Source organism: Salvelinus sp. IW2-2015, linkage group LG2, assembly GCF_002910315.2.
Source record: "Salvelinus sp. IW2-2015 linkage group LG2, ASM291031v2, whole genome shotgun sequence".
Taxonomy (NCBI): Eukaryota; Metazoa; Chordata; class Actinopteri; order Salmoniformes; family Salmonidae; genus Salvelinus; species Salvelinus sp. IW2-2015.
The window spans coordinates 2,638,476-2,665,676 of record NC_036839.1 but is presented as its reverse complement, the minus strand read 5'-3'; the positions used below and the strand labels follow the sequence as shown (position 1 = coordinate 2,665,676).

The 27,201-nt window shown below is 42.8% G+C and overlaps 1 protein-coding gene across 2 annotated transcripts in view; it reads left to right on the top strand.

Moving 5' to 3' along the window:
* The window catches only part of LOC111973217 (glypican-4-like), a 77,027-nt gene that overhangs the window by 23,766 nt on the left and 26,060 nt on the right, over positions 1-27,201 (top strand). For both annotated transcript variants that reach the window (XM_024000516.2, XM_024000509.2), the window contains exon 2: positions 21,983-22,141. In XM_024000516.2, the coding sequence (XP_023856284.1) occupies positions 21,983-22,141 (159 nt within the window). The remainder of the gene's footprint in view (positions 1-21,982; positions 22,142-27,201) is intronic.

Genomic DNA, 27,201 nt, shown 5'->3' with positions numbered 1-27,201 from the left:
GCACCCGCCCTCCCTGTCGGGGAGAGAGGGGATGTCTGTCTGGCCAATCATTTGCCTGCTGACCGCTCGCGTCATGGTGGGCATTAATACTGCCAGGGTCATAAAGTAGAGGGCAATAGTCGATGGTCACCTAGGTTGAAATGAGTGTTTGGTGTCAAAGACTCTCTGATACCCATTGAATACTGTTATRGAATGAATGACATTTTATTTTTGTGTTAAATCGCCAATTGGCAACATATCCCTTATGGGATTAATTGACACATAAACAAACATTACAATAATTCACTGTGGTAATTAAATGATCATTCTTCRGGCGTTCTCTGCATTGCGCATCACATAAAGAGTGAAAAAAATAAAGTAAATCAAAACATAATAGTAAATAAGGTTATCCAAACAATAATTACATCCTTAGAGCAGTAAAATAATATACATACAGACAGATAAATACAGAAAAAAAMAAACAGAACTCACTTGAACCCAGTCTGACACAAAGAGAAGATTCATATGGGAGACAAGCCTATTTTTTTTATTTTACTAGGCAAGTCAGTTAAGAACAAATTCTTATTTTCAATGACGGCCTAGGAACAGTGGGTTAACTGCCTTGTTCAGGGGCAGAAACGACAGATTTTTACCAGCTCGGGAACCTTTCGGTTACTAGCCCAATGCGCTAACCACTAGGCTACCCTGCCCCCATCTATATACACACCTGCCATTTTCCACATAGAAGCTAAATATTTTTACTATTTAATCATAGGTAGCCCTTTTTCTTTTATTCCAGGCTTTATCTAAATATTCTGCAAATGGACATACACAATGGACAAAAACATTTCAGTTTCTCCTCATCACTCACATAATGCCAGGGTATATCTGGTGTGCTTTCTGGAATAAGAGCAAGCGTATATTGTGGTAGAAAGAGGATAGAGGATACAATTAGTTTAATCCTCTATTTCTTCGAGGTCACAATAGTTACATAGTCTTTCCTCTTCCATTTCACCACAATACCTGTTTCAATACGCATAGGCAATATCCCTGATCTTACCTGTTTCAATACGCAGAAGCAATATCCCTGATCTGACCTGTTTCAAGACGCAGAGGCAATATCCCTGATCTGACCTGTTTCAAGACGCAGAGGCAATATCCCTGATCTGACCTGTTTCAAGACGCAGAAACAATATCCCTGATCTGACCTGTGCACATAGAGAACCCTTGCTTTAGGTAGATTATACATAATATATCTCTCACACACGAATTCATCCTTAATCAAAAAAAAGGTTCTCAATTTGGGTTTGTGATTAATCTCCTCCACCCATTTTGTTTTCATATTGCATCAACAGTTGTTTTTTAATCATATCTATGTCTCCCTTCATTTGGTTTTCATACAGATGTTCACAGTCAGACTGTTGAAAAAGGTCAGACATTTCAGTTGCCCAGGCTCCCCCCTATAGATAGATCCCATTGGGAAAAACTTGACTAGCTATTCTCGCAGTTGGCATATCCAACAATCTATTCCAAAGTCTCACCATACACGCCTTCCATTTCACCTCGCAGGGTTCCCAGCCCATGTCCCCAGTTATTGCAAGAATAGGAGCAAACTTGTGGACACCTAAAAAGTAACGTACTGCTCTGTTATGGACATMTTCATTTTTGAGATACCTCTTAGCACACCACACTCCTGCTGAATAGTCCAGAACAGGACACACGCTTGTCTGATACAGTTTGGAATACGTAGCGTAACCAATATTTTTGAGTGTTTTAGTTTCTCCTGTAACTCCCCCAAGAGCTCTATTTCCTGAGTCGTCCAGGGCAGYTGTTSCMTATAGAAAGGTKATATGTTCATCAGTAAAAATACCCAAATATTTATAAATGCTACTAAACTCAAGAATGTCTTCACCAAAACACTGAAGAACACTTCTCGTAGTAGCTGGATTTCTAAAATGCATTATCTGTGTTTTTGTCTGGTTGATCATGAGTCTCCATCTTTTACACCAACTGACTGCACATAATAACATGTTCTGCAGGTCTTGTTCAGTTTCTGSCATCAAAATTATATCATCAGTATATAAAAGGATACTTATCATTTCATCATCATGTCTTACGCCAATATTTAACTGTTTKATTTCTTTTGACAAATCATTTATAAAACAAAGCAAACAAAGTCGGTGATAAGGTGTCTCCTTGTTTTACGCCCGAGGTTGTGGGGAAACCAATCTGTACCATATTCATTAACACGCACACAAGCAATTGGTGCTTTGTAAAGAGACTGGATTGCGTGATAACATTTCCCATCAACCCCTGTCTTTAACCAACTATAGGCTAAAATATCCCTATTTACAAAATCAAAAGTTTTCTGGAAATCTTCGTGTAATCTATTTATGGTTATTGTACAGACCGAGAAGATATGATCTATACAGGCTCRGGATTTACGAAAAACATTTAATTAGCCTATTGTTAAGGATGGATGAATATCATTTATAAACCGTACTTAATAAACTTACGCCTCTAGTTCAGTGGCACTCTCGGGTAAGATTTGGGAATTGGATTCACTATAGACTTATACCAAATGGATGGCAGTATAATGTACTCAAAACACATTTGGAGCAAATCATATAGGACGTCAATTAATTAAGGGGATTTTAAAACCTAATTTATGCAGTTCATCAATGCCAAATGCTTTCCCATTTTTTGCAGCGTCAATCACCTTAACTTCTGCCACTGACAGCTCCTCATTTAACTATTGGCTACATATATAAGAGGGTTCTAACATTGRATTTTCCAGTTTAATTCTCAGGCAACATGACTTATAAAATCATTCCTCAAAATATGCCACATTTTCATTACCTGACAACAAACTAGCAAACCCCTTCTCCCAKTKCTTAAATACCTGTGTAATATCAGAGTTCAGCCCCCCCTGCTCTTCCCTGACTTCCATTGGAAGTTCTCTCAGGTATTTGTGGAAAATGTTTAAATCTAGTCTATTTGAAACATAGTTGAGAAATAGTCTGATTTCAGAAGCTCGAACCTTGTAACAATTGATCAATTCTGCTGAGATGTGCAGTGACTGTTGCCTCTACTCTTAAAAAGGAAATGGAGAAAGTGGAAACTGCAGATATGCTCACTCGGCGATGCCTACCATTTTGTTCAGAATCTCCTGGCCAATGAAGCTGGTTTGACTCTTCTTTTTTTTAAAGTTGGACCTAAAAAGCATTACTGGAGTCTGCAAAAATGCTGTAAACTTGTCATGCCAGTATTTTAGTGTGTAGGAGGAGGAGAAAGTAAGCTCTAATAATGGTTTCCGGTTACAGTGAAACCCTTTTGAACATCTCCCCACTTGCGGTGATGACCTTGGTCTACGTGCGTGCGTGTGTGTGTGTGTGTGTATGTACATGTGCTCTCATACCTTCATATTAAATGGGTATTATTAATGGTTGTCCAGCAGTTTCTTTATGAGCGGGTCTGTGGTTCCTGGTTCCTGATCAGGCTTTTAAAATCTCTGATTAAATCAAAGTTGTCACGTGCGCCGAATACAACAGGTGTAGGTAGACCTTACAGTGAAATGCTGAATACAACAGGTGTAGGTAGACCTTACAGTGAAATGCTGAATACAACAGGTGTAGNGAATACAACAGGTGTAGGTAGACCTTACAGTGAAATGCTGAATACAACAGGTGTAGGTAGACCTTACAGTGAAATGCTGAATACAACAGGTGTAGGTAGACCTTACAGTGAAATGCTTACTTACAGGCTCTAACCAATAGTGCAAAAAAGGTATTAGGTGAACAATAGGTAGGTAAAGAAATTAAACAACAGTAAAAAGACAGGCTATATCCCGTAGCGAGGCTCTAAAAGTAGCGAGGCTACATACAGACACCGGTTAGTCAGGCTGATTGAGGTAGTATGTACATGTAGATATGGTTAAAGTGACGATGCATATATGATGAACAGAGAGTAGCAGTAGCGTAAAAGGGGGGGTGGTGGGTGGCGGGACATGATGCCGATAGCCCGGTTAGTCAATAAGCGGGAGCACTGGTTGGTTGGGCCAATTGAGGTAGTATGTACATMAATCTATAGTTAAAGTGAKTGTGCATATATGATAAACAGAGAGTAGCAGCAGCGTAAAAGAGGGGTTGGGGGGGCACACAATGGAAATAGTCCGGGTAGCCATTTGATTACCTGTTCAGGAGTCTTATGGCTTGGGGGTAAAAACTGTTGAGAAGCCTTTTTGTRCTAGACTTGGCACTCCGGTACCGCTTGCCATGCGGTAGTAGAGAGAACAGTCTATGACTGGGGTGGCGGMAGGCTTTGACAATTTTTAGGGCCTTCCTCTGGCACTGCCTGGTGTAGAGGTCCTGGATGGCAAGCAGCTTAGCCCCAGTGATGTASTGGGCCGTACGCACTACCCTCTGTAGTGCCTTGCGMTCGGAGGCCGAGCAATTGCCGTACCAGGCAGTGATGCAACCAGTCAGGATGCTCTCGATGTTGCAGCTGTAGAACCTTTTGAGGATCTCAGGACCCATGCCAAATCGTTTCCTGAGGGGGAATAGGCTTTGTCGTGCCCTCTTCACGACTGTCTTGGTGTGTTTGGAGCATTCTAGTTTGTTGATGTGGACACCGAGGAACTTGAAGCTCTCAACCTGCTCCACTACTGCCCCGTCGATGAGAATGGGGGCGTACTCGGTCCTCCTTTTCCTGTAGTCCACAATCATCTCCTTAGTCTTGGTTACGTTGAGGGAGAGGTTGTTGTTCTGGCACCACCGGGCCAGGTCTCTGACCTCCTCCCTATATGCTCTAGAAACCTGAACGGCGCTGTCCATAGACATCATAAAGAAAAGGGTCCCTGAAGCGCCCCATAAGTAAACTGTTTTCGTTGTAGTTATGGGTTAGAGGTGCACACAATATTTCCAACCTCAGGCTGGGAAGACCACAATAGCTTGAGTGTTAGTAGACAGGCAGCCAGAGACAGACAGGGAGAGATAGGAGAGACGATGGCAGGTGCTAGACGACGGATAGATGAGAGGGGGAGTACCTGACAACATGCCGCAACACGATAGAAACTAGATAAGAGGAGGATGCTTAAAGTTAATTGCTGTCTAGTCGTTTGCTGCATTTTTATCTTCCCCCTTAATTGGCCTTCGTTTTCATCCCCTTTTAATTTCTCCTCACAAAACACTTCAGAATATCATACACATTTTAATTTGGTAAAAGTTGGGACTTTTACAATGCTATAGTACAGGCATATTATTGAAGCCTCATATCTGAAACCAAAGCAGCTTTGGTGTGTGTCCCAAATGGCACCCTATATAGTACACTACTTTTGACCAATGCCAATAGAGAAAAAATAAGAAGTTGCCCAACAAATGGCACCATTCCCCCACCACCAGCTAGATAATTACGCCCTACTCGGGGGGGCGTTTCATCAGACCAGAGGACATTTCTCCAAAAAGTACGATCTTTGTCCCCATGTGCAGTTGCAAACTGTGGTTTGGCTTTTTTATGGCAGTATTGGAGCAGTGGCTTCTTCCTTGCTGAGCGACCTTTCAGGTTATGTCGATATAGGACTTGTTTTACCGTGGATATAGATACTTTTGAACCTGTCTCCTCCAGCATCTTCACAAGGTCCTTTGCTGTTGTTCTGGGATGGATTTGCACTTTTCGCACCAAAGTACGTTCATCTCTAGGAGACAGAACGCGTCTCCTTCCTGAGCGGTGTGACAGCTCATGGTGTTTATAATTGCGTACTATTGTTTGTACAGATGAACGTGGTACCTTCAGGCATTTGGAAATTGCCCCCAAGGATGAACCAGACTTGTGGAGGTCTACAATTTRTTTCTGAGGTCTTGGCTGATTTCTTTTGATTTTCCCATGATGTCAAGCAAAGAGGCACTGAGTTTGAAGGAAGGCCTTGAAATACATCCTCTATTACTAATAAGGATAGACCAAATGGTGCAGTTGTATGTAATCTTATACCCCTACCAACTATATCAACCATCAGACAGGGCCTGCAACCGTCTATAGTACGTAGCTTGTTTGAGTTGGAGGTTCCCATGTGACTTTAAAAATCGCAAAGGCCTTGGGTTGAACAGCTGAACATTAGGKGCTTACTTCCTAAACTAGATTGCATCAAGATCTGGGCTATGAAGAAGAATCCGGATATTCTAGTATTGACTGAAACTTATATCTCTGGGGACATTCTGGACTCCGATATTAGTATTGAGGGTTATGTGTTCAGAGTTGACAGACAGGGTAGAGGTGGTGGAGTGGCCATTTTTATAATAAATTCTCTCTTTACCGAAATCCATTTCCCTTGCCAAACTATTTTTGCCTCTATTTTTTAAGCCATTGTCTGGGGGAAAATGTATCCATAACTGTTATAGGGGTKTAGCGTCATCCCTTGGCTAACCTTTGTGTACTCGAGGAGTTAGCGTCCCACATATCCTAGAGAAGTTAACGTCCCACTTGGCCAAAATCCAGAAAAAATGTAGCGCGCCAAATTCAAATATATTACTATAAAAATCAATCTTTCATGAAATCACACATGAAAGACACAAAATTAAAGCTACACATGTTGTGAATCCAGCCAACATGTCTGATTTCAAAAAGGATTTGCGGGAAAGCACACCAAACAATTATGTTAGCTCAGTACATAGCCACAGAAAAACACAGCCATTTTCCCAGCAGAGATAGTAGTACAAAATCCAGAAATAGAGATAAAATTCATTTTATTTTATTTTTCGTTATTTTACCAGGTAAGTTGACTGAGAACACGTTCTCATTTGCAGCAACGACCTGGGAATAGTTACAGGGGAGAGGAGGGGATGAATGAGCCAATTGTAAACTGGGGATTATTAGGTGACCGTGATGGTTGAGGGCCAGATTGGGAATTTAACCAGGACACCGGGGTTAACACCCCTACTCTTACGACAAGTGCCATGGGATCTTTAATGACCTCAGAGAGCAGAGACACCCGTTTAACATCCCATCCGAAAGATGGCACCCTACACAGAGCAGTGTCCCCAATCACTGCCCTGGGCATTGGATCTTTGTTTAGACCAGAGGAAAGAGTGCCTCCTACTGGCCCTCCAACACCACTTCCAGCAGCATCTGTCTCCCATCCAGGGACTGACCAGGACCAACCCTGCTAGCTTCAGAAGCAAGCCAGCAGTGGTATGCAGGGTGTATCACTAACCTTTGAACATATTCAGATGACACTCATATGACATCATGTTACACAATACATTTATGTTTTGTCGATAATGTGCATATTTATATCCACAAATCTCGGTTTACATTGGCGCCATGTTCAGAAATGCCTCCAAAATATCCGGAGTAAATACAGAGAGCCACGTCAAATAACATGTTTTACATATAATTAAAGATACACTGGTTCTTAATGCAACCGCTGTGTCAGATTTTTTTTAAAACTTTAGGAAAAAGCATACCATGCAATAATCTGAGACGGCGCTCAGAAATACACAACATTTCTCCGCCATGTTGGAGTCAAAAGAAATACGAAATTACATCATAAATATTCCCTTACCTTTGATGATCTTCATCAGAATGCAGTGCCAGGAATGCTAGTTCCACAATAAATCGTTGTTTTGTTCGATTATGTCCATTACTAGTGTCCAATTAGCTAATTTTGCTTGCACGTTTAGTTCACGTGTCCAAACGCTGGCGCCGGTCCAGGCGAACTCGGACGAAAACTTCTAAAAGTTATATCCAGGTCGAATAAACTGGTCAAACTTAGTAGAGAATCAATCTTCAGGATGTTGTTATCATTTATATCCAATAAGGTTCCAACCGGAGAATTATTTTCAGTCTCTATAAGTAATGGAACGCAAGACGATATAATGAGGAAAGCGTGTGACCAGGAACTGGCAATCTGCCAGACCACTGACTCATTCCCCTCCCATCCGGTCCCACAACACAGCATAAGCTTCATTCCACGTTCTACTGACTGTTGACATCTAGTGGAAGGCGTATGAAGTGCAAACAGATCCATATATTACAGGGAATTGAATAGGCGATGACTTTAACAACGACCACTCTCAGAATTTTCACTTCCTGTTTGGATTTTTTCTCAGGTTTTTGCCTGCCATATGAGTTATGTTATACTCACAGACATCATTCAAACAGTTTTAGAAACTTCTGAGTGTTTTCTGTCCAATAGTAATAATAKTATGCATATATTAGCATGTGGGACAGAGTAGGAGGCAGTTCACTATGGGCACYAAATTCATCCAAAAGTGTAAATGCTYCCTATACCAATAGTAAAACAAGAAATTATGCTGGGTGACCRAAATAATGATTGGGAAATGCAGGCTTCAGACATTCTAAAAAGCATGTATAATGATCTAAACCTAACCCAGCTGGTGACTAAGCCTACACAGCCCAACCCTAGAGATCCTTCAAAGTCAACTCTGATTTGATCTAATTTTAATGAATACACCAGAGAAATAAAACCTGATTTAGCTTCAATCCTCTTTGCAGATGTCTTCAATACRTTTGTGGATAATCATGCTCCCTTCAACAAATGAAGGGTTAAACGTAGATTGAATGCCTGGTGCACAACAGAATTATCAGAAGTCATTCATAAGATAATGCTTGGGTCAAGGCTTTTAAGCAACTGAGGAATCATTGTAACCCTAAAACAAATCAAAGGCTAAATCTGATTATTATGTAACCGCTCTTTCAGATTGTAATGGGAACCCGGCTAAATTCTGGAAAACTGTCAAATCCCTGAAAGGTTTTACTTRCTCCTCTGTGCCACAATTATATGAGTTCTGACACTGGCCCATTATGTAAAAAATGCCATCATTGATGCATTTGATCACCATTTTATTTCAGCGGGTATCTCTTTGAAATAACTTCTAAGCCCATTCACAATGATATTGGGCTCGATGTTGACAGGGGAAACTTGCTGAATGATCAGGGAAATMATAGTCAAAGCTTTTCTTTTAGGCTATTTACAGAAAKAMACTTCCTGGATGCTTTGCTAGAAATAGACAAGTGTGCAGRTCCCATCATTGTTGGCTCAWTAAGCCAAATCTTTAATGTATCATTGTTATCAGGAAATATTCCACAAGTATGGAAATCCGCTCTTGTGCTGCCACTCCATAAGGGTGGGGATAGTAGTGATCTTAATCATTATGACCCCATTTCAAGGCTTCCTTGTCTAGCTAAGTCTTGAATCCTTGGTAAATGAATCCTTTTTTCTGATAAATTAATTTTGAATATAAATCAATCAGGGTTTAGGCCTGGGCATAGCAACATTACAGCAACCACTTTAGTTGTTCATGATTATTTTCAATGGTTTAGACACTATTTATTGCCTTTCCTCCTTACTTCATTTGCYCACACTGTATACAGATTTTTCTGTTGTGTTATTGACTGTACGTTTGTTTATCCAATGTGTAACTCTGTGTTGTTTTTGTCGCACTGCTTTGCTTTATCTTGGTCAGGTCGCAGTTGTAAATGAGAACTTGTTCTCAACTGGCCTACCTAGTTAAATAAAYYTGAAATAAAAAGATAATCATCACAATATCCTGTATCAAAAGGTTGGCTGGACCTAGCTAATGACCCGTAGATCTCTACATTACTCCCTTTTTGTTTTCAAGACCCTACTTCATAAACTTCTGTCTTAWCTAACTTTGCTACAATCTGGGAAAAATGGCAATTTCAAYTCATCAAACATTCATTCTATTCTTGGATAATATATTTTTATGTGCACCAAGGCAATTCTTTGTCATGCCTCATCTCAGCAGGGTCAGGCAGCCAGGGTAAACCAGATACATCACTTTATTCCCGCTGTGRAGCAAACACTGGGCAAGCCAGAAGCTTCAAATATTGAAACTATTTTAAGGCAGTCTGACAAACCTCAAGTTGATTTCTAAACTGTATCAAGGGTCGATAGACGCTTTCCCCAATGACACAAAACACGTGTCATGATTCATGGKTACAGATATGTTTGAACGTCCAGTCATGTTCATATCATCTCAGACATCTCAGACTGCAGTTTAATACCATCCATAGAACATACTATATGCCAGTGGAACTGAATAACATGCACATAGAGATGTACTTCCTCTGCTGGAGGTGTATCTGGAAGGTTGGTTATCCTCCCACAATGTCAGTGATGGCAMAAATGTCAAGTTATGTATCACTAGATTTGATTTATTTCCCACTTATTAAGGGTATACTGYGCAACTTTCATAAGATCTGGATGCCTTATGTGGAATACAGTACGACAGATGGAGTCTGTATTAAAAACATGCTCACTTCAGGGGAGATGACTATTTAGGAAATCCCTAGATGCTGTGCTGCTCAGTCCTGGCCCCGGGGGACTGCCGTCCTGTGGGTTGTCACTCTGGCCTCGGCCTAACACACCTGAAACCAATAATGAACGTTTAACTAAGATCCTAAAGCTGAGTGGCGTGTGTTGGGTTAGGGCACTGCAGGGCGGTGGACCCTTAGGGCGAGGACAAAGCGACCCAGCTATGTTGTGGTCAAGTAAAAAGAGCTCTACACTACTATTAATTATATGGAGGATGTGCGGTTTCTGTGTGTTAATGTGGATTGATGAGGAATTGAAACATTTTATGYTGGAGAGGGATGAGGCWAAAGGAATCGCAAATAAATATAGCTGCACAATTGATTGGCAAACGTATTGTAAATGGAAAAATCATGTTTATTAATCTGAATAAATAGAAGAAACTACACTATAAAACAAAGATAAATGACAAAGAATGATAGTAAAAAGCATTGGAGCACCATAAATGACATTTTGGGCAAAAAGGCAAACTRMGCTCCAMTATTCATTGAATCAGATTCAACTACTTTAATCATTTTTTCATTGGCAAGATTAGCAAATTTAAGCATGACATGCCAGCAACAAACTCTGACCAAAATATGAAAGCAAGCAGTCGTTGAAAAAGAGGTGAAAAATGTCTATCAGCAATGACAAGCCACTGGGGGTCTGACAACTTGGGTGAAAATTATGAGGATAATAGCGGACGATATTGCCACTCCAATTGCCATATTTTCAATTTAAGCTTACTGGAAGTGTGTGTTCCAGGCTCGGAGGAAAGTAAAAGTAATTCCACTACCTAATAAGAAGTAACCCCCTTTATTGGCTTCTGTTTGACCAGTGTGCGGTATCCCGAGGTCTACCCCGGGTTGCGTGATAGGGACGTACGTGCCGCGTCGTTGGCTCTCTCCGCTGGGAGTACACAGGCTCGGCACCCAACGCTGGTGGCCTGAAGTAGACCCCGATTTATGAGGGGCCCAGAAGGCCTACTTCGACTTGAATGACGACAGACAGCGCAATTATGAGAGACTCAAACGTAAGCATCCTGAGCCGTTATGGATTCAGCCTCGCACGTCATGCACAACTGATCCACGACTGGGCCTTTGACTCCACTGTCTRCCCCTGCTCTCAGATGAGCGACCTGGTGCACCTTACCAAGGGCTGGCTACTGACCGACGTACCGTCCCTCCCGATAATCGATAAGGTCGTCCTGGATCGGTACCTTCMGGCKCTCCCCTARGAGATGAGGAAGGRGGTGAGCATGCATAACCCCCAGAGCCTGAAGGAATTGCTTATCGTGGTGGAAACCCACCAGAACAACCAMGACCTGCTGAAAGAGGCCCGGGCGGAGAGAGTGGACGCGGGGACGGGGTGGACAAGCGCAGAGAGAGCCGAGGTGCTGAAGTGGGCCCAGACGGAACCAGCCGAGGCCATGAAGTGGGAGGGCGACCCGAACCAACGACGAAATCCACTGCTGGACCTAGATCAGAGGTGCTGCTATGATTTCGCATAGAGCTGCCCCGGCCAGGAGGAGGCCATGCCCTCTGCATCCCCCAGCTCCGGGGTAACCCGGATGGCGAGTTATGTCACCTCCTGTTTGGGCGCACACCGAGATGGCCCCTCCGATGGTTCCAATACGAATCAATGGCGTCGAAATCTGCGCTCTGCTGGACTCTGGCAGCATGGTGACCCTGGCCCAACCGCAGTGGCTCACATGAGAGGGGATAGACAAAGCAGGGGACGAGGTAGGAAGAAGAGGAAAAAAAGGATGGGCCCTATGACATCGTCGAGCGGATAGGCGACGTCAATTTTAAGGTCCGCCAACCAGGGTGGAGAGAACCCCTCCAGCTTTACCATGTGATCCTACGGAAGAAGTGGAACACACGAGAGGCGCTGTGGACCTGGCCACAGCAGTTTTCATGGGGTAAGACCTCAGCCCGACCCAACGACAAGCACTCAGAGAGTTGGGCCAGTGGAATARGGTCGTGTTTTCCGAGGTGCCGGGGCGCACGGTTCTCGTGGAACATTATATCCAKATATGTCCGAGTGAAAAAAGTGCGTAAACAGCCCTACCGGATACCAGAAGCCCAGAGGACAGCGGTCCAGCGGGAAGTGACGACAATGCTAGATATGGGMGTACTGGAGGAGTCCCACAGTGAGTGGTCTAGACCTATAGTGCTGGTACCAAAACCGGACGTAACCGTTCGCTTCMGCAATGAATTCCGGGGCTGGAAAGAGGTCAGTAAATTCGGCTCATACCCCATGCCCCGGGTYGARGAACTGGTCGACTGCTTGGGGAAGGCAAGATACGTCAGCACCCAGGACCTGKCGAAGGGGTACTGGCAGATGCCGCTTCTCCACATATGTACATGTAGGTCGAGTTATTAAAGTGGCTATGCATAGATAATAACAGAGTAGCAGCAGCGTGAAAGAGGGGGAGGCAATGCAAATAGGCTGGGTAGGCATTTGATTAAATGTTCAGGAGTCTTATGGCTTTGGGGTACTAGCTTTTTAGAAGCCTCCGGAATTGCTTGCCATGTGGTAGCAGAGAGAACAGTTTATGACTCGGGTGGCTGGAATATTTGACCATTTTAGGGCCTTCCTCTGACACCGCCTGGTATAGAGGTCCTGGAAGGCAGGAAGCTTGGCCCCAGTGATTCCAGGCAGTGATGCAACCAGTCAGGATGCTCTCGATGGTGCAGCTGTAGAACCTGTTGAGGTCCAGAACAGACTATGGGAGGAGCACAGTACTACAGAAAGCCATGATTACATGAAACTCTATTCCACATAAAGTAACTGATGCAAGCAGAAAAACTAGACCTAATGGAAGTGTGGACTGTGAAGCAACACCAGCATAGGCACAGACACATTCATACACACGGTAACATACACAATATACACATACGCACTATATTTTGGGCTCCCGAGTGGCACTGCATCTCAGTGCTAGAGGTGTCACTACAGACACCCTGGTTCGAATCCAGGTTGTATCACAACCGGCTGTGATTGGGAGTCCCATAAGGCGGGGCACGATTGGCRCAGCGTCGTCCGGATTTGGCCTTTGTAGGCCGTGTCATTGTAAATAATAATTTGCTCTTAACTGACTTGCCTATTTAAATYCAGGTAAAAAAAATAAAAATACACACATGGATTTTCTACTGTAGATATGTGGTGGAGTAGGGGCCTGAGGGGGCACAGTGTGGTGTGAGGTCTGCGGATGTATTGTAATGTTTTTAAAATTGTATAACTGCCTTAATTTTGCTGCAGCTAATGGGGATCCATAATAAATACAAAATACAAATGTTGCTGCTACAACAGCCTCCACTCTTCTTGGAAGGCTGTCCACTAGATGTTGGAACATTGCTGCGGGGACTTGATTCCATTCAGCCACAAAAACATTAGCGAGGTTGGGCACTGATATTTGGCAAATAGGCCTGGCTAGCAGTTGGCGTTTTCTAATTCATCCCAAATGTGTTTGATGGGGTTGAGATCAGTGCTCTTTCTGTCCAGGCCAATTTCTAACACAGATCTCAATAAACCATTTTGTGGACCTCGCTTTGTGCAAGGGGTATTGTCATGCTGAAACAGGAAAGGGTCTTCCCCAAACTGTTACCACAAAGTTGAAAGCACAGAATCGTCTAGAATGGCATTACTGTATATGCTGTACCATTTACGTTTTACGTTTTCCCTTCAACTAAGGGGCCTAGCCCGAACCATGAAAAACAGACCCTGAACATMATTCCTCCTCCACCAAACTTTACAGTTGGCACTATTCATTCGGGCAGGTAGCGAAACCCAGATTCGTCCGTCGAACTGCCAGATAGTGACGCATGAAGCATCACTCCAAAGAACACTTTGTGGCTGAGCCTTTGTTGCTCCTACACGTTTCCACTTCACAATAACAGCACTTACAGTTGACCAGAGCAACTCTAGCAAGGCATACATTTGACGAACTGGCTCATTGGAAAGGTGGCGTCCTATAACGGTGCCACGCTGAATGTCACTGAGCTCTTCAGTAAGGCCATTTGACTGCCAATGTTTGTCTATGGAGATTGCATGGATGTGTGCTCGATTTTATACACCTGMCAGCAACGGTTGTGGCTGAAATAGCCGAATCTACAAATTTGAAGGGGTGTCCAAATACTTMTGTGTATATGTGTAGGCGTGTGTTTATTTAAAAAAAAAAATAATAATAACTTTTGATTCCAAAATATGGTGGGGGTCGGGCCTGCAGGCAATTCGGGTTGGCTGGGCGGTCTGGCTGAAATTTGATATGTAGGATGTCTTAACAAAGATTATTTTAAGAGTTCATTTGTTGGTCTATTGGTTGAAGGTGCAACACAACATTGATTAGTGAATTACCTTTAGCTAAGTCTTATTAATCACTTAAACATAATAACCTCTTACCTAGCTTTATGACTGTGGGCATTTTTTGCTTGCTTTCTGATGTTCTAAATAGACGGGCTGGAAGGGCTTTCGGTCAAATTAGATGATGTAGAAATGCAAGAAATTAGCTTTAGATGCCTTTAGATGCCCCAAAAAATGATTGGGGCGGTCCCCCAAACTGCCCGACAGGTTATGTCCCCCCCCCCCCACTTCTAAATCAAAAGTTGCACCCCTTATTATGAACATTTTCCACAGGGAGAAAGCCTGTTAGATTGTGTCCCTGTACTGTGGGCACGCAAGCAGGCGCCTTGGTGGAGTAAAGTCTGAATCTCTGTTTCACTTAAAGGAGGTGTGTGTGTGTGTGTGCGCGCGCGCGCTCCCACTGCTTACTTTGGGTCTCTAATCATGCTGGTACAAAGAGCTATGTGTTGAACAGTGATGTGMTTAGGTAGTGGTTGCCAACTTCTCTCTCGCTTTCGCCCTCTCGGTGTGTGTGTGTGGGTGGGTGGGTCGATTTGGACTTGATCCCAGGAGGGAGGTGTCTGGTGGAACCCCGTTCCACTAGCGGAACCCCTCGCCAATGAAATTGCAGGGCGCCAAATTCAGTCAACAGAAATCTRATAATTCAATTTTCTCAAACATACAAGTATTAGACACCATTTTAAAGATAAAATTCTCGTTAATCCAACCACAGTGCCCGATTTCAAAAAGGCTTTTCGGCGAAAGCAGAACATATCATTATGTTTAGGTCAGCAACTAGTCACAGAAAGCATACAGCGATTTTACAACCAAAGAGAGGAGTCACAAAAAGCAGAAATATTGATAAAATGAATCACTAACCTTTTGATATTCTTCATCAGATGACACTCCCGGGACAACATGTTACACAATACATGTATGTTTTGTTCGATCAAGTCCATATTTATATCCAAAAATCTCAGTTTACATTTGGCTTTGTCTCCAAAACATCCCGTGAATTTTCACAGAGCCACGTCAAATCACAGAAATACTCATAATAAACATTGATAAAAGATACAAGTGTTATTCACAAATTTAAAGATATACTTCTCCTTAATGCAACTGCTGTGTCAGATTTCTATTTTTTTTWACGGAAAAAGCAAACCATGCAAAAAGCTGAGTACAGCGCTCAGACGACAAATCAACCCAAAGAGATATCCGCCATGTTGGAGTCAACAGAAGTCAGAAATAGCATTTTAAATATTCACTTACCTTTGATGATCATCAGAATGCACTCCCAGGAATCCCAGTTCCACAATAAATGTTTGATTTGTTCCATAAAGTCCATCATTTATGTCCAAATTACTCCTTTTGGTTCGCACGTTCAGTACACAATCTAAACTCACGACGCGCGGGCAGGTCCAGGCAAAATTTCAGACGAAAAGTCATATTACAGTCCYTAGAAACATGTCAAACGAAGTATAGAATCAATCTTCAGAATGTTTTTAACATAAATCTTCAATAATGTTCCAACCGGAGAATTCCTTTGTCTTCAGCAAAGCAATGGAACAGAGCTCGCTCTCACGTGAACGAGCGTCACGGGCTCCTGGCCGCCGCCGCTGGCTGATGGGCGGGATGTAAATGTAAAAAACTAAACAAAAAAATAAATAAACTATAACTCCGCCAGAGTGTCTCTTTTGGGTCACTTTTGTCTGTCCCAAGCCCGGGTAAAGGAGGAGGGTTGGAATTGTGACATTAAAAAAAACAAGAATCGACAGAAGAAAGTTCATTTGTAGTTCTAAACATATTTAGGGTGTTTACTCACTTTTTCTCTCCCAGGACATTATTCCTCTCTCCTACAGCGTCCATCACAATTACATGCACATGGCCAATTATYCGATGARGTCATTTTGTGACTTTTAGGACAGCCAATAGCTACTTTCCTTACTGAGGAGTTGGCAACACTGGTTGTTCCTTTTCCAATTTCTACCAATCTGCCTGACAGTTATGGTTGTCATATGCACTTTTTCGTGAAWGTTGAATTTAATTTATAACGTCTTCATATCTCAAATTCATTGTCATGTGGTTTATCAAAATCCTATCTAAATGAAAATGATACACCTAAAAGTAACTTCTCTTGCCATTGCCAACTATGTAAAAATAGCCTACATAAAGCCAACAAATAAAAAKATTMRAGCCTGCAGGTAGAACATATGCTGATACAAATAAATATCCTATAAATCACATTGGCTACACATGGCCTGTCTGCAACGAACTTGAAACATTGTATCAACTATTAACTTGGGTCGGCCTGAAGCTTGCGCTAGCGAACTGGCAACATTTTCAAAAATATTCTGGGCCCTCAGTTTCCCACGCCAGTGAGCTCGAGACAGACACCGCTGTAGGCTATTTGCGCAAGGGATGAAAASCAGTGCTTGACTTCGGCAGGAACTCACCGGAGCTGAGTACCGGCACCTCAAATGTTCTGCTGCTTGAGCTCCTGTTCCACTTATAGKATATTAGCTCACCTAAATATAAACAGTACCAGAACCCAAAATGAGTACCGGAACTTATTTCAATCCAAGTCCAGCACTGATAAGAAMACTTTTTTATGACGTTTCCACCCGATCAGAGCATGACATTTTCCCTTTCACGCTGAGTGGTTATTGAAAGGGAGAGAGCAGGAAAGATTTTTTWAATACTTTGAGGAACTACACTGCTCAAAAAAATAAAGGGAACACTTAAACAACACAATGTAACTCCAAGTCAATCACACTTCTGTGAAATCAAACTGTCCACTTAGGAAGCAACACTGATTGACAATAAATTTCATATGCTGTTGTGCAAATGGAATAGACAAAAGGTGGAAATTATAGGCAATTAGCAAGACACCCCKAATAAAGGAGTGATTCTGCAGGTGGTGACCACAGACCACTTCTCAGTTCCTATGCTTCCTGGCTGATGTTTTGGTCACTTTTGAATGCTGGCGGTGCTCTCACTCTAGTGGTAGCATGAGACGGAGTCTACAACCCACACAAGTGGCTCAGGTAGTGCAGCTCATCCAGGATGGCACATCAATGCGAGCTGTGGCAAGAAGGTTTGCTGTGTCTGTCAGCGTAGTGTCCAGAGCATGGAGGCGCTACCAGGAGACAGGCCAGTACATCATCGAGACGTGGAGGAGGCCGTAGGAGGGCAACAACCCAGCAGCAGGACCGCTACCTCCGCCTTTGTGCAAGGAGGAGCACTGCCAGAGCCCTGCAAAATGACCTCCAGCAGGCCACAAATGTGCATTTGTGTTGATACAGTTGATACAATGTTTCAAGTTCGTTGCAGACAGGCCATGTGAGGCTCCACGGGTCATTTGTAGTGGTGCGTTAAGCCAATCAGATATATCAGATACCTAAATGGCACATTTATATGCATACATTTGCYTCAGGCCAYGTAGCCTATAGGCCTACTTTTATGCGTGCACGTCCTTACTCAACATTGACTGGAGCGCTCCCATATTGCTGGCTCAGTAGCCCACATTTTTAATTCAACGTTGTTATCAGGAAGTATTCCAAAAGCATGGAAATCTGCATATGTGCTGCCACTCTATACGGGTGGGGATAGAAATGATCTTGACAACTGTCACCACATTTCAAGACTACCTTGTTTAGCTAAGATTTTTGAATCCTTGGTTAAGGTACAAGTTTCGTTCCTTTTTATTTGGTAATTGTATTTTTAATATAAACCAATCAGGCCTGGGCATGGTACTACCAGAGCAACCACACTAATTGTTAATCATCTTGTCAATGCTTTGGATGCTAAAAATGAGCTGTGCTGCCTTGTTCATTGACCTGACAATGGCTTTCGATACGGTTGATCATTCTGTTTTGCTGAAGAAGTTATCAAGAATAGGCCTAGGATATACAGCCTGTTTATGGTTTCAGAATTATTATTTGGTCCCATATTCCTAGGACACAATAATTACATCAAGCTTTTGACTCTAAAAAGCATTTTAGCGTCTGCCGTTTCGACAGCGGAGAGAGAAAAAAGTTTTAAAGCAAATTTGCTGCAATTATACACATTTTGCCATGGGTCGGAGAGAAGATTTTGCAGTTTTACAGCTCGTTTCCTGCAATTCTACACATTTTGCCATAGGGTGGCGAGAATGTTGTCAGTTTTTTATATAATATCAGAGTGAGCGTGACTAACAATCAATGGGCCCCCCCCGGTCTGTAATTCGACAATGACTACTACAAGTTTAGATAGCTGGCTGCTTGACTAACTTAACAATAAATAAATAAAATCGCTGACATGGGCTAATTGAGTGACTGACATAACAAAATAAAAACTGCTGTTCCACAACCAAATTTCGAAATTGCACCTTGTGTATTGTACTATTCTAACTATTAACAATACGTTGAGACAGCCCAGACGGGAAGGGCCAGAGTCGCTGACTGAGCGAGCGGAGCACTGTTGGGGAAAACCCAAACATGCCATTTGGGAGCCTGGGCGGAGTGAAAGAACCCCTGTGTTCTTCCCGAATTCCAACAGCCTCCTTTTTGAAAAGATAAAGAAAACGTTATCGCAGCTGCAACTTCGCGTTCAGCCTCTTCGCCTCTCCTACCCACCGTGCTGCAGCGKCACTCCAACCCCGGCGATAATTTGAAGTTGAGTCCACTTTGACTACTCTTTGTCAAACTTGTCAATTGTTCTGTACAMCAGAGCAGAGGGCTTGGTTTGATTTCGAATGATTCCGTGGGTTAGAAGAGGAGAGTGACTGACGTCTCCAGATTGGATGTCAGCGCTAAGAAATTGCTKAAATTGTCAGGCTAAGCTCGTTTCTGGTGCACACCCAGAAATGATTTTGTGTGGAGGTGCTGACTAACGGCAAATAAACTATAAAAACAGAGTTGCACACTCCATATATAAACTCCCAGTCATTTATCATGAAATCACCAATGTTTCGGCATCACTGTGCCTTCTTCAGGGTGGAAGTTTATAGGCTAAGCCCGTTTAACATCCGCGCTCCAACTTCTCTCCCCGGCTCAAGCCTGTCTTCATCAGTCCACCCCACCTCCTGTCAGTGTGTGTGTCTATTACTCCCACATGAGCAACAGCTGCAGGAGCTCGCCATATAACGTTTGGACTGATGGTTGCTATCAGACGTCACMTTGAGGAGAATAAATCACTCGCATTAAATTAAACTATTTTTTTTTTTTTTTTTTGGATAGATGGTTTTCCAGGGTAAACTTTTTGAGTTACCCTTCTGTACCTACGGACAAAAGGAACACCTATATGAGAATGCTGTTCATTGACTACAGCTTAGCGTTCAACACCATAGTGCCCACGAAGCTCATCACTAAGCTAAGGACCCTGGGACTAAACACCTCCCTCTGCAACTGGATCCTGGACTTCCTGATGGGCCGCCCCCAGGTGGTAAGATTAGGCAACAATACGTCTGCCACGCTGATCCTTAACACCGGGGCCCCTCAGGGGTGTGTACTTAGTCCCCTCCTGTATCCCTGTTCACCCACAACTGCATGGTCAAACACAACTCCAACACCATCATTAAGTTTGCTGACGACACAACAGTGGTAGGCCTGATCACCGACAACGATGAGACAGCCTATAGGGAGGAGGTCAGAGAACTGGTAGTGTGGTGCCAGAACAATAACCTCTCCCTCAATGTGATCAAGACAAAGGAGCTGATCGTGGACTACAGGAAAAGGCAGGCCAAACAGGACCCAATTAACATCGACGGACTGTAGTGGAGCGGGTCGAGAGTTTTAAGTTCCTTGGTGTCCACATCACCAATGAACTATCATGGTCCAAACATACCAAGACAGTCGTGAAGAGGGCACGACAAAACCTTTTCCCCCTCAGTAGACTGAAAATATTTGGCATGGGTCCCCATATCCTCAAAAAGTTCTACAGCTGCACCATCGAGAGCATCCTAACCGGTTGCATCACCGCCTGGTATGGCAACTGCTCGGCATCTGACCGTAAGGCGCTACAGAGTGTAGTGCGAACGGCCCAGTACATCACCAAGCTCCCTGCCATCCAGGACCTATACAATAGGTGGTGTCAGAGGAAAGCCCATAAAAGTGTCTGACTCCAGTCACCCAAGTTATAGACAGTTTTCTCTGCTACCACACGGCAAGCGGTACCGGAGCGCCAAGTCTAGGACCAAAAGCTTCCTCAACAAGCCATAAGGCTTCTGAACAATTTAATAAAATCGCCACCGGACAATTTACATGGAATCCCCCCTCCCTTTTGTAAGCTGCTGCTACTCGTTGTTTATTATCTATGCATAGTCACTTCACCCCCACCTAAATGTACAAATGACTTCAACTAACCTCTACACCCACACACTGACTCGGTACCGGTGCCCCCTGTATATAGCCTCGTTATTCTTATTGTGTTACTTTTTATTATTACTTTTTATTTTAGTCTACTTGGTAAATATTTTCTTAACTCTTCTTGAACTGCACTGTTGGTTAAGGGCTTGTAAGTAAACATTTCACTGTAAAGTCTACACTTGTTGTATTTGGCGCATGTGACAAATAAAGTTTGATTTGTGGGAGGCCTGGGACACCATATGTTAAATTTATATTACTGGGCTGCCCGTTTAAGGCAAATTAGAGAATGGGTTGCTTACTGTGGAGTAAAAATAGGYAAAAAAATCTATATTTATTTCTTGAACATTATTCTTTATTTTCTGCTGATTCACAAGGCTCCTTGTTCACTTAAAGATGTGGTAAGTCATGTCAGAAGTTAGCAGWTTCTTTACTTACCAACAACAGCTGAAAATTCCAATAAAATGACATCACATTTTGAAGGTCACTTTCTTTGATTTGTCTAGTGCTGAGCGATTAAGTGCTTGAGGTCCTAAAAAAGGATAAAATGTTTTACATTAAATGCACTATGCATTATGTATTGAGGAAGAACAATAATTCCAAGCACCGCCCTCCTTTTGAAGCTTCCAGTCTGTTATTCGAACTCAATCAGAATGACAGAGTGATCTCCAGCCTTGTCCTCGTCAACACTCACACTTGTGTTAACGAGAGAATCACTGACATGATGTCAGCTGGTTCTTTTGTGGCAGGGCTGAAATGCAGTGGAAATGTTTTTTGGGGGATTCAGTTAATTTGCATGGCAAAGAGGGACTTTGCATTTAATTGCAATTCATCTGATCACTCTTCATAACATTCTGGAACATATGCAAATTGCCATCATACAAACTGAGGCAGCAGACTTTGTGAAAATTAATATTTGTGTCATTCTCAACTTTTGGCCACGACTGTATAGTGTGTAACAGGATTTTCTCTCCCCCGTCTGTGCCTGTAGGAGCCCCCCTAAAGGTGTGTCCCCAGGGCTACTCATGCTGTACCCTGGAGATGGAGGAAAAGCTGAGCCAGCAGAGCCACTCAGACCTGAAGGCCCCCATTTCCCAGCTCAGCTCCAACCTACAGAGCACCTTCAAACAGAGGCACAGCCAATTTGATCGTAAGGGAGAGATCGAGACACATGCCCACACACACACCTACCTTCCTACTGTATCAGTCCATTTATGTCCCACCTGCCTGTGCACTGGCTGCCTGCAGCAGAGACACCCAGTCTACCTGTCTGTTGGCAATTCCACCTGTCTCTCAACGTCTGTCACTGCCCTTCTCTGGCCAATCCCCTCTCCCATGCCTTACTCTACACTCTGGGGAGAGAGAGGTACACATGCTCCCAGACAGACCACAAACTCACCCAGAGCCAGTCTTCTTTCCCTTAACACACTTCCTGTTCTATCTCTCTGTGTGTTTGTGTGTGTGTAAATATCCTGATCGGGTTTCCACTGCCTGCCCTATTGTGGGTGACATGGGAACATATGACAATGCTGAGTCACTGACAAATGGAAACGGGACAATTTTGTATTTATTATGGATACAAGGCAGCAGCTAATCTTCCTGGAGTCCAGCAAAATTAAGGTAGTTAAACAATTTTAAAAACATTACAGTACATTCACAGATTTCACAACAGTATGCCCTCAGGCCCATACTCCATCACTTCCACATATCTACAGTACAGAATCCGTGTGTATAAGACTCCCGAGTGGCCCAGCGATCTGGGGGAAGTCAGCCCTCCCTGTTACTTTATTTTTTATTTTTGCCCTTGAGGATTTTGCAGAAAGAACATATGTGACTCAACACCTAGATTCGGTCTTATGTAGCATGTGAAATTGTGTTTTTTACATTGGATAAAAGTAGAGACTCAGAGCTACAAAATGGTATACCATACACTGCATTTGAGGAACAATGGGAATGTAATTCTGCTTTGAAAGTGAACTCACTTTTACAATTGGTGGAATCATGCCATATTTCAACTAGATACTGTTAAACAAGGTTGGAATGTGAAGCAATYAAATGGGGTATCAGTCTACTCGTTGACACCCACAGAACACAACTGTGAAGAGTTTACGCAAATAATAGCYTTGTAGCTCTTATCGCGGAACTGTGACCGTGTGAAATCCCCTCCCCAGTCACCCTACTGTGTGTATTGACATTCATATTGCACTGTAAAGGATTGGGGATCAATGAAATGGGGTATCAGTCTACTCAATACCCAAGCTATTGTCTCCTCAGAGTTATCAGACTTCAAAAACATCCACGRAGTATTGTTTTTCCTCASGAWWAGTGTTCAATACACATAGGTTGTCAAATGTGGCTCAATTCACAGTTGTTTCAGAGTCCCGTAATAAGCGCTACGACGCTAATGTTCTCTGGGTGTCACTGAGTAGACTGATACCCCATCTCATTGATCCACAAGTGAAATAAGTATGCCCCCAATGCAATTCTAAAGTATAATACCTCCAGTGTGATTTCAACAGATTTGTCAATTTTATAAATTGTTTTTTGTTGATTTTATATAACAACATTCCAACCTCGTTTAGCATGATCTATTCAATTATGGCATAATTCTACTATTTGTATTCATTTGCATCACTGTCATTGTCATACTTTTATTTTGAAGGCCACTATTGTTGCTTATCCTTATTGTGGCTAGCTTCACATATATGGGTCTGACCACCATTAARCAAATAAGAACTAATTASGGTTCTTTTAGATAGATAACTATATTGCTAGGAGCCATCTAACTATAGCTACTGAAATAGGTTATGTCGTTTTGCTATGTTTTTGGGGAAGAGCATTGTTTGCATCCATGAGCTAGCTAGCTTTTTTTTATGACAAGCACTGTAGGTGCGCTTGACAGCTTTACCAGCATCATAGCATACGTATCGATGTATTGTTGTGACATATGAAATACGAGTGATAGTGTAATCAATGTGTAATAAAATAACTACGTAAACAATTTAATGAACGCTTTCGATAATTGCGTAAAAAATTTATGAACACGTTAAATTATTATGTGACGAGCAGTCATATTCAGTTCCTGATTGGTCAACAAGCTTATTTGACACGTCAAATAGTGTTATTTGATGTGTTTCTTTTTTGACACGCAAAGACCCAAACGGCATTCCATAGAAATCCTGGTTGAGAATGAAACGAAACAGCACAYCAAGTAAGTGAAAGAAAAAGGTTTTGATGTTTTACTGGTAATGGAGACATACGTACATGCCAACAAAATAACTTTTTGGTCAGTGTGTGTGTAACCTTTTATTTAACTAGGCAAGTCATGTAAGAACAAATTCTTATTTACAATTGCGGCCTACTCCAGCCAAAGCCGGATGACGCTGGGCCAATTGTGCGCTGCCCTATGGGACTCCCAATCACGGCCGGATGTGATACAGCCTGGATTCGAACCAGGGACTGTAGTGACGCCTCTTGCACTGAGATGCAGTGCCTTAGACCGCTGTGTCCCCGTGTGTGTGTGTGTGTGTGTGTTAACTATTTAACTGTACTAGAATGCTTAACTGGCTAACGTTAGCTGGCTGGCTCGTTATGTGACGTGTGTGAACTTACTTTGTTTACCTAGCTAGCTAGTTAATGTTAGCTTCCTGGCTCCCTAGCTGTTATTTTTTGTATCCCAGAGACGTGTGCTGTTCTAGTTAGAGCCTGATGTTAGCTAGCTAACATTGAACATGGTTGGTTAGCTCCCAGGACTGTGGCATTGTTGGCACTGTTCATTTGTTGTTTAACTAGCTAATGTTAGCTGTCTGTCTCGTTAGCTAACGTTACGTGACGTGTGTACATCACACCCTTTGAATATGGCCAGTGTAATAAATGTGTGTAAAAAAGCATAATGAAATTGTTGCCAGCAGAGCTGGTTAGGCTGTTTTCATGTTAATCAGAGGTAACTAAATCGTCGGCCAGAGCCTCAAGTGTGSGCTCTGAACYCCCTGAAAGCGAAACGAGATGGGTGGGGCTAACGCTTAAGAGGGTGTGAACAATGCTGAATTGGTGTAGACAAAGAAGAGCTCTTCACTAGATACCAAAACATTCAAAGGCGATTTTCTCAAAAGTGAGATTACAAGTTTATCAACATTCAAAGCAGAATTACTTTCCCATTGTTCCTCAAATGCAGTGTGTCACGAACTGGCTCAAAGCCAGTAACAAAAGGGAGATAAGGAATAACAAAATATATTTATTAACTAAGGTAACCTAAATGCAATTAACAATGGTGTGTGTAATCAGTAGTGTAAGTGTGTGTTTTGCTTGCATAAATGTGATAATACGYGGTGCCAYAGCAAACAAACCAAATAGCCACAACAATGCCACAACCGAAATCTGCCTGTGTCTGAATGGAGAGAGTCTCCTCAATGAATGTGGAAGAGGTCTATTTATCCTGGGACACACCCAGGCCCAGGTGTTTCCCATGTAGCTGACGACCCTCCATACTCCGCCCACCGACATCCTAATAAGGAAACGAGAGCAAAGAGAGAGAATACGGTAGACAGAGTGGGAGGGTCGTCACAAGTGTATGATATACCATTTTGGAGCTCTGAGTCTTTTATCTTTTATCTTTTATCTTTTATCCAATGTAAAAAACACAATTTCACATATATATGTATTTCCTATGCTGTTACAGTAAATATATCCAAATCAATGAAAGGGCATGCTAATTTAAAAGAACGTTTGTCATTATTAGCCTGGTTCTTTATGGAATGCAGGCACGTTACGGGACACAGGCCAGGTCATGATCCATTATAATTGTTTGTATATTTAAAAAAATGGTGCGACCAAATTATGTGCTGGTGCCAGGAACTGAAAATGTTGGTACCAGGAACTGAAAATGTTGGTACCAGGAACTGAAAAAGTTGGTGCCAGTAACTGAAAAAGTTGGTACCAGTAACTGAAAAAGTTGGTACCAGGAACTGAAAAAGTTGGTGCCAGGAACTGAAAAAGTTGGTGCCAGTAACTGAAAAAGTTGGTACCAGGAACTGAAAAAGTTGGTGCCAGGAACTGAAAAAGTTGGTGCCAGGAACTGAAAAAGTTGGTGTAAGAACCCTGCTCTGCCTTTTGTCCTTTGTTATGACTCATTGCTAGCACTTTTTCTCCTCCCTTCATTTGTCGTCCATTTCTCCTCCCTTTATTTTGTCGTCCAGCTGCCCTTTCTTTCTTTGTCTGGGTGTGCAGGTTGGCTTGTCTCTCAGAGCTGTTAGATGTGGGATACCTTTACAAAAGCCATTAGACCGCTCTCTCACTGGATAGAGTGACCAGCTCCGGTTGCTCTCTCCCATTATTTCCCCAATTCTCACATTTGAGACGTCCAGAAGCAGCTATTTCCTATGGACAGATCTGCCAAAGGAAAGGTCTGAGGCTCATTGTATTTACAGTGGCTGAAGGTAATGATGATGTGACAGTGGCTAATGGCTCATCTGGAGCTGGGCACGTTAAATACACACACAGCCTTATGTGTATGCATAGACACACATACACATACTAACGCAATCGGGATCGTTAATAAAAACATCATAAAGGGAKAAATAACAATGAAACGAATACCTGACGCAACAATGCTGTAACCGGCGTGGTAATGCACGACGGAGAGGAGCGGAGCGGAGCGGCTGCTCATGCAGGCGGCTGGGGATCGGTGTGGGTCTGAGTGACGAGGGGAGCAGCGAACCGAGTCGACTTCTGCTGGTGGACTAACTTACTGCTAGTTATTTATCGCCTCATCTGATTATAGTACCTGTCTTGACTGCATCGAACCAAGAGAAGCTAGTTAAGCTACAGTGCCTTCAGAAATAATTTCTGGATATATACTTCTGGCCCCTCGTTGGACACYGTGTTAACTAACCTCCAGACGAGCTTCAATGCCATACGACTCTCCTTCCGTGGCCTCCAACTGCTCTTAAACGCAGGTAAAACTAAATGCATGCTCTTCAACCGATCGCTGCCTGCACCTGCCCGCCCGTCCAGCATCACTACTCTGGACGGTTCTGACTTATGAATATGTGGACAACTACAAATACCTAGGTGTCTGGTTAGACTGTAAACTCTCCTTCCAGACTCACATTAAGCATCTCCAATCCAAAATTAAATCTAGAATCGGCTCTATATCGCAAAAAAAGCATCCCTTCACTCATGCTGCCAAACATACCCTCGTAAAAACTGACC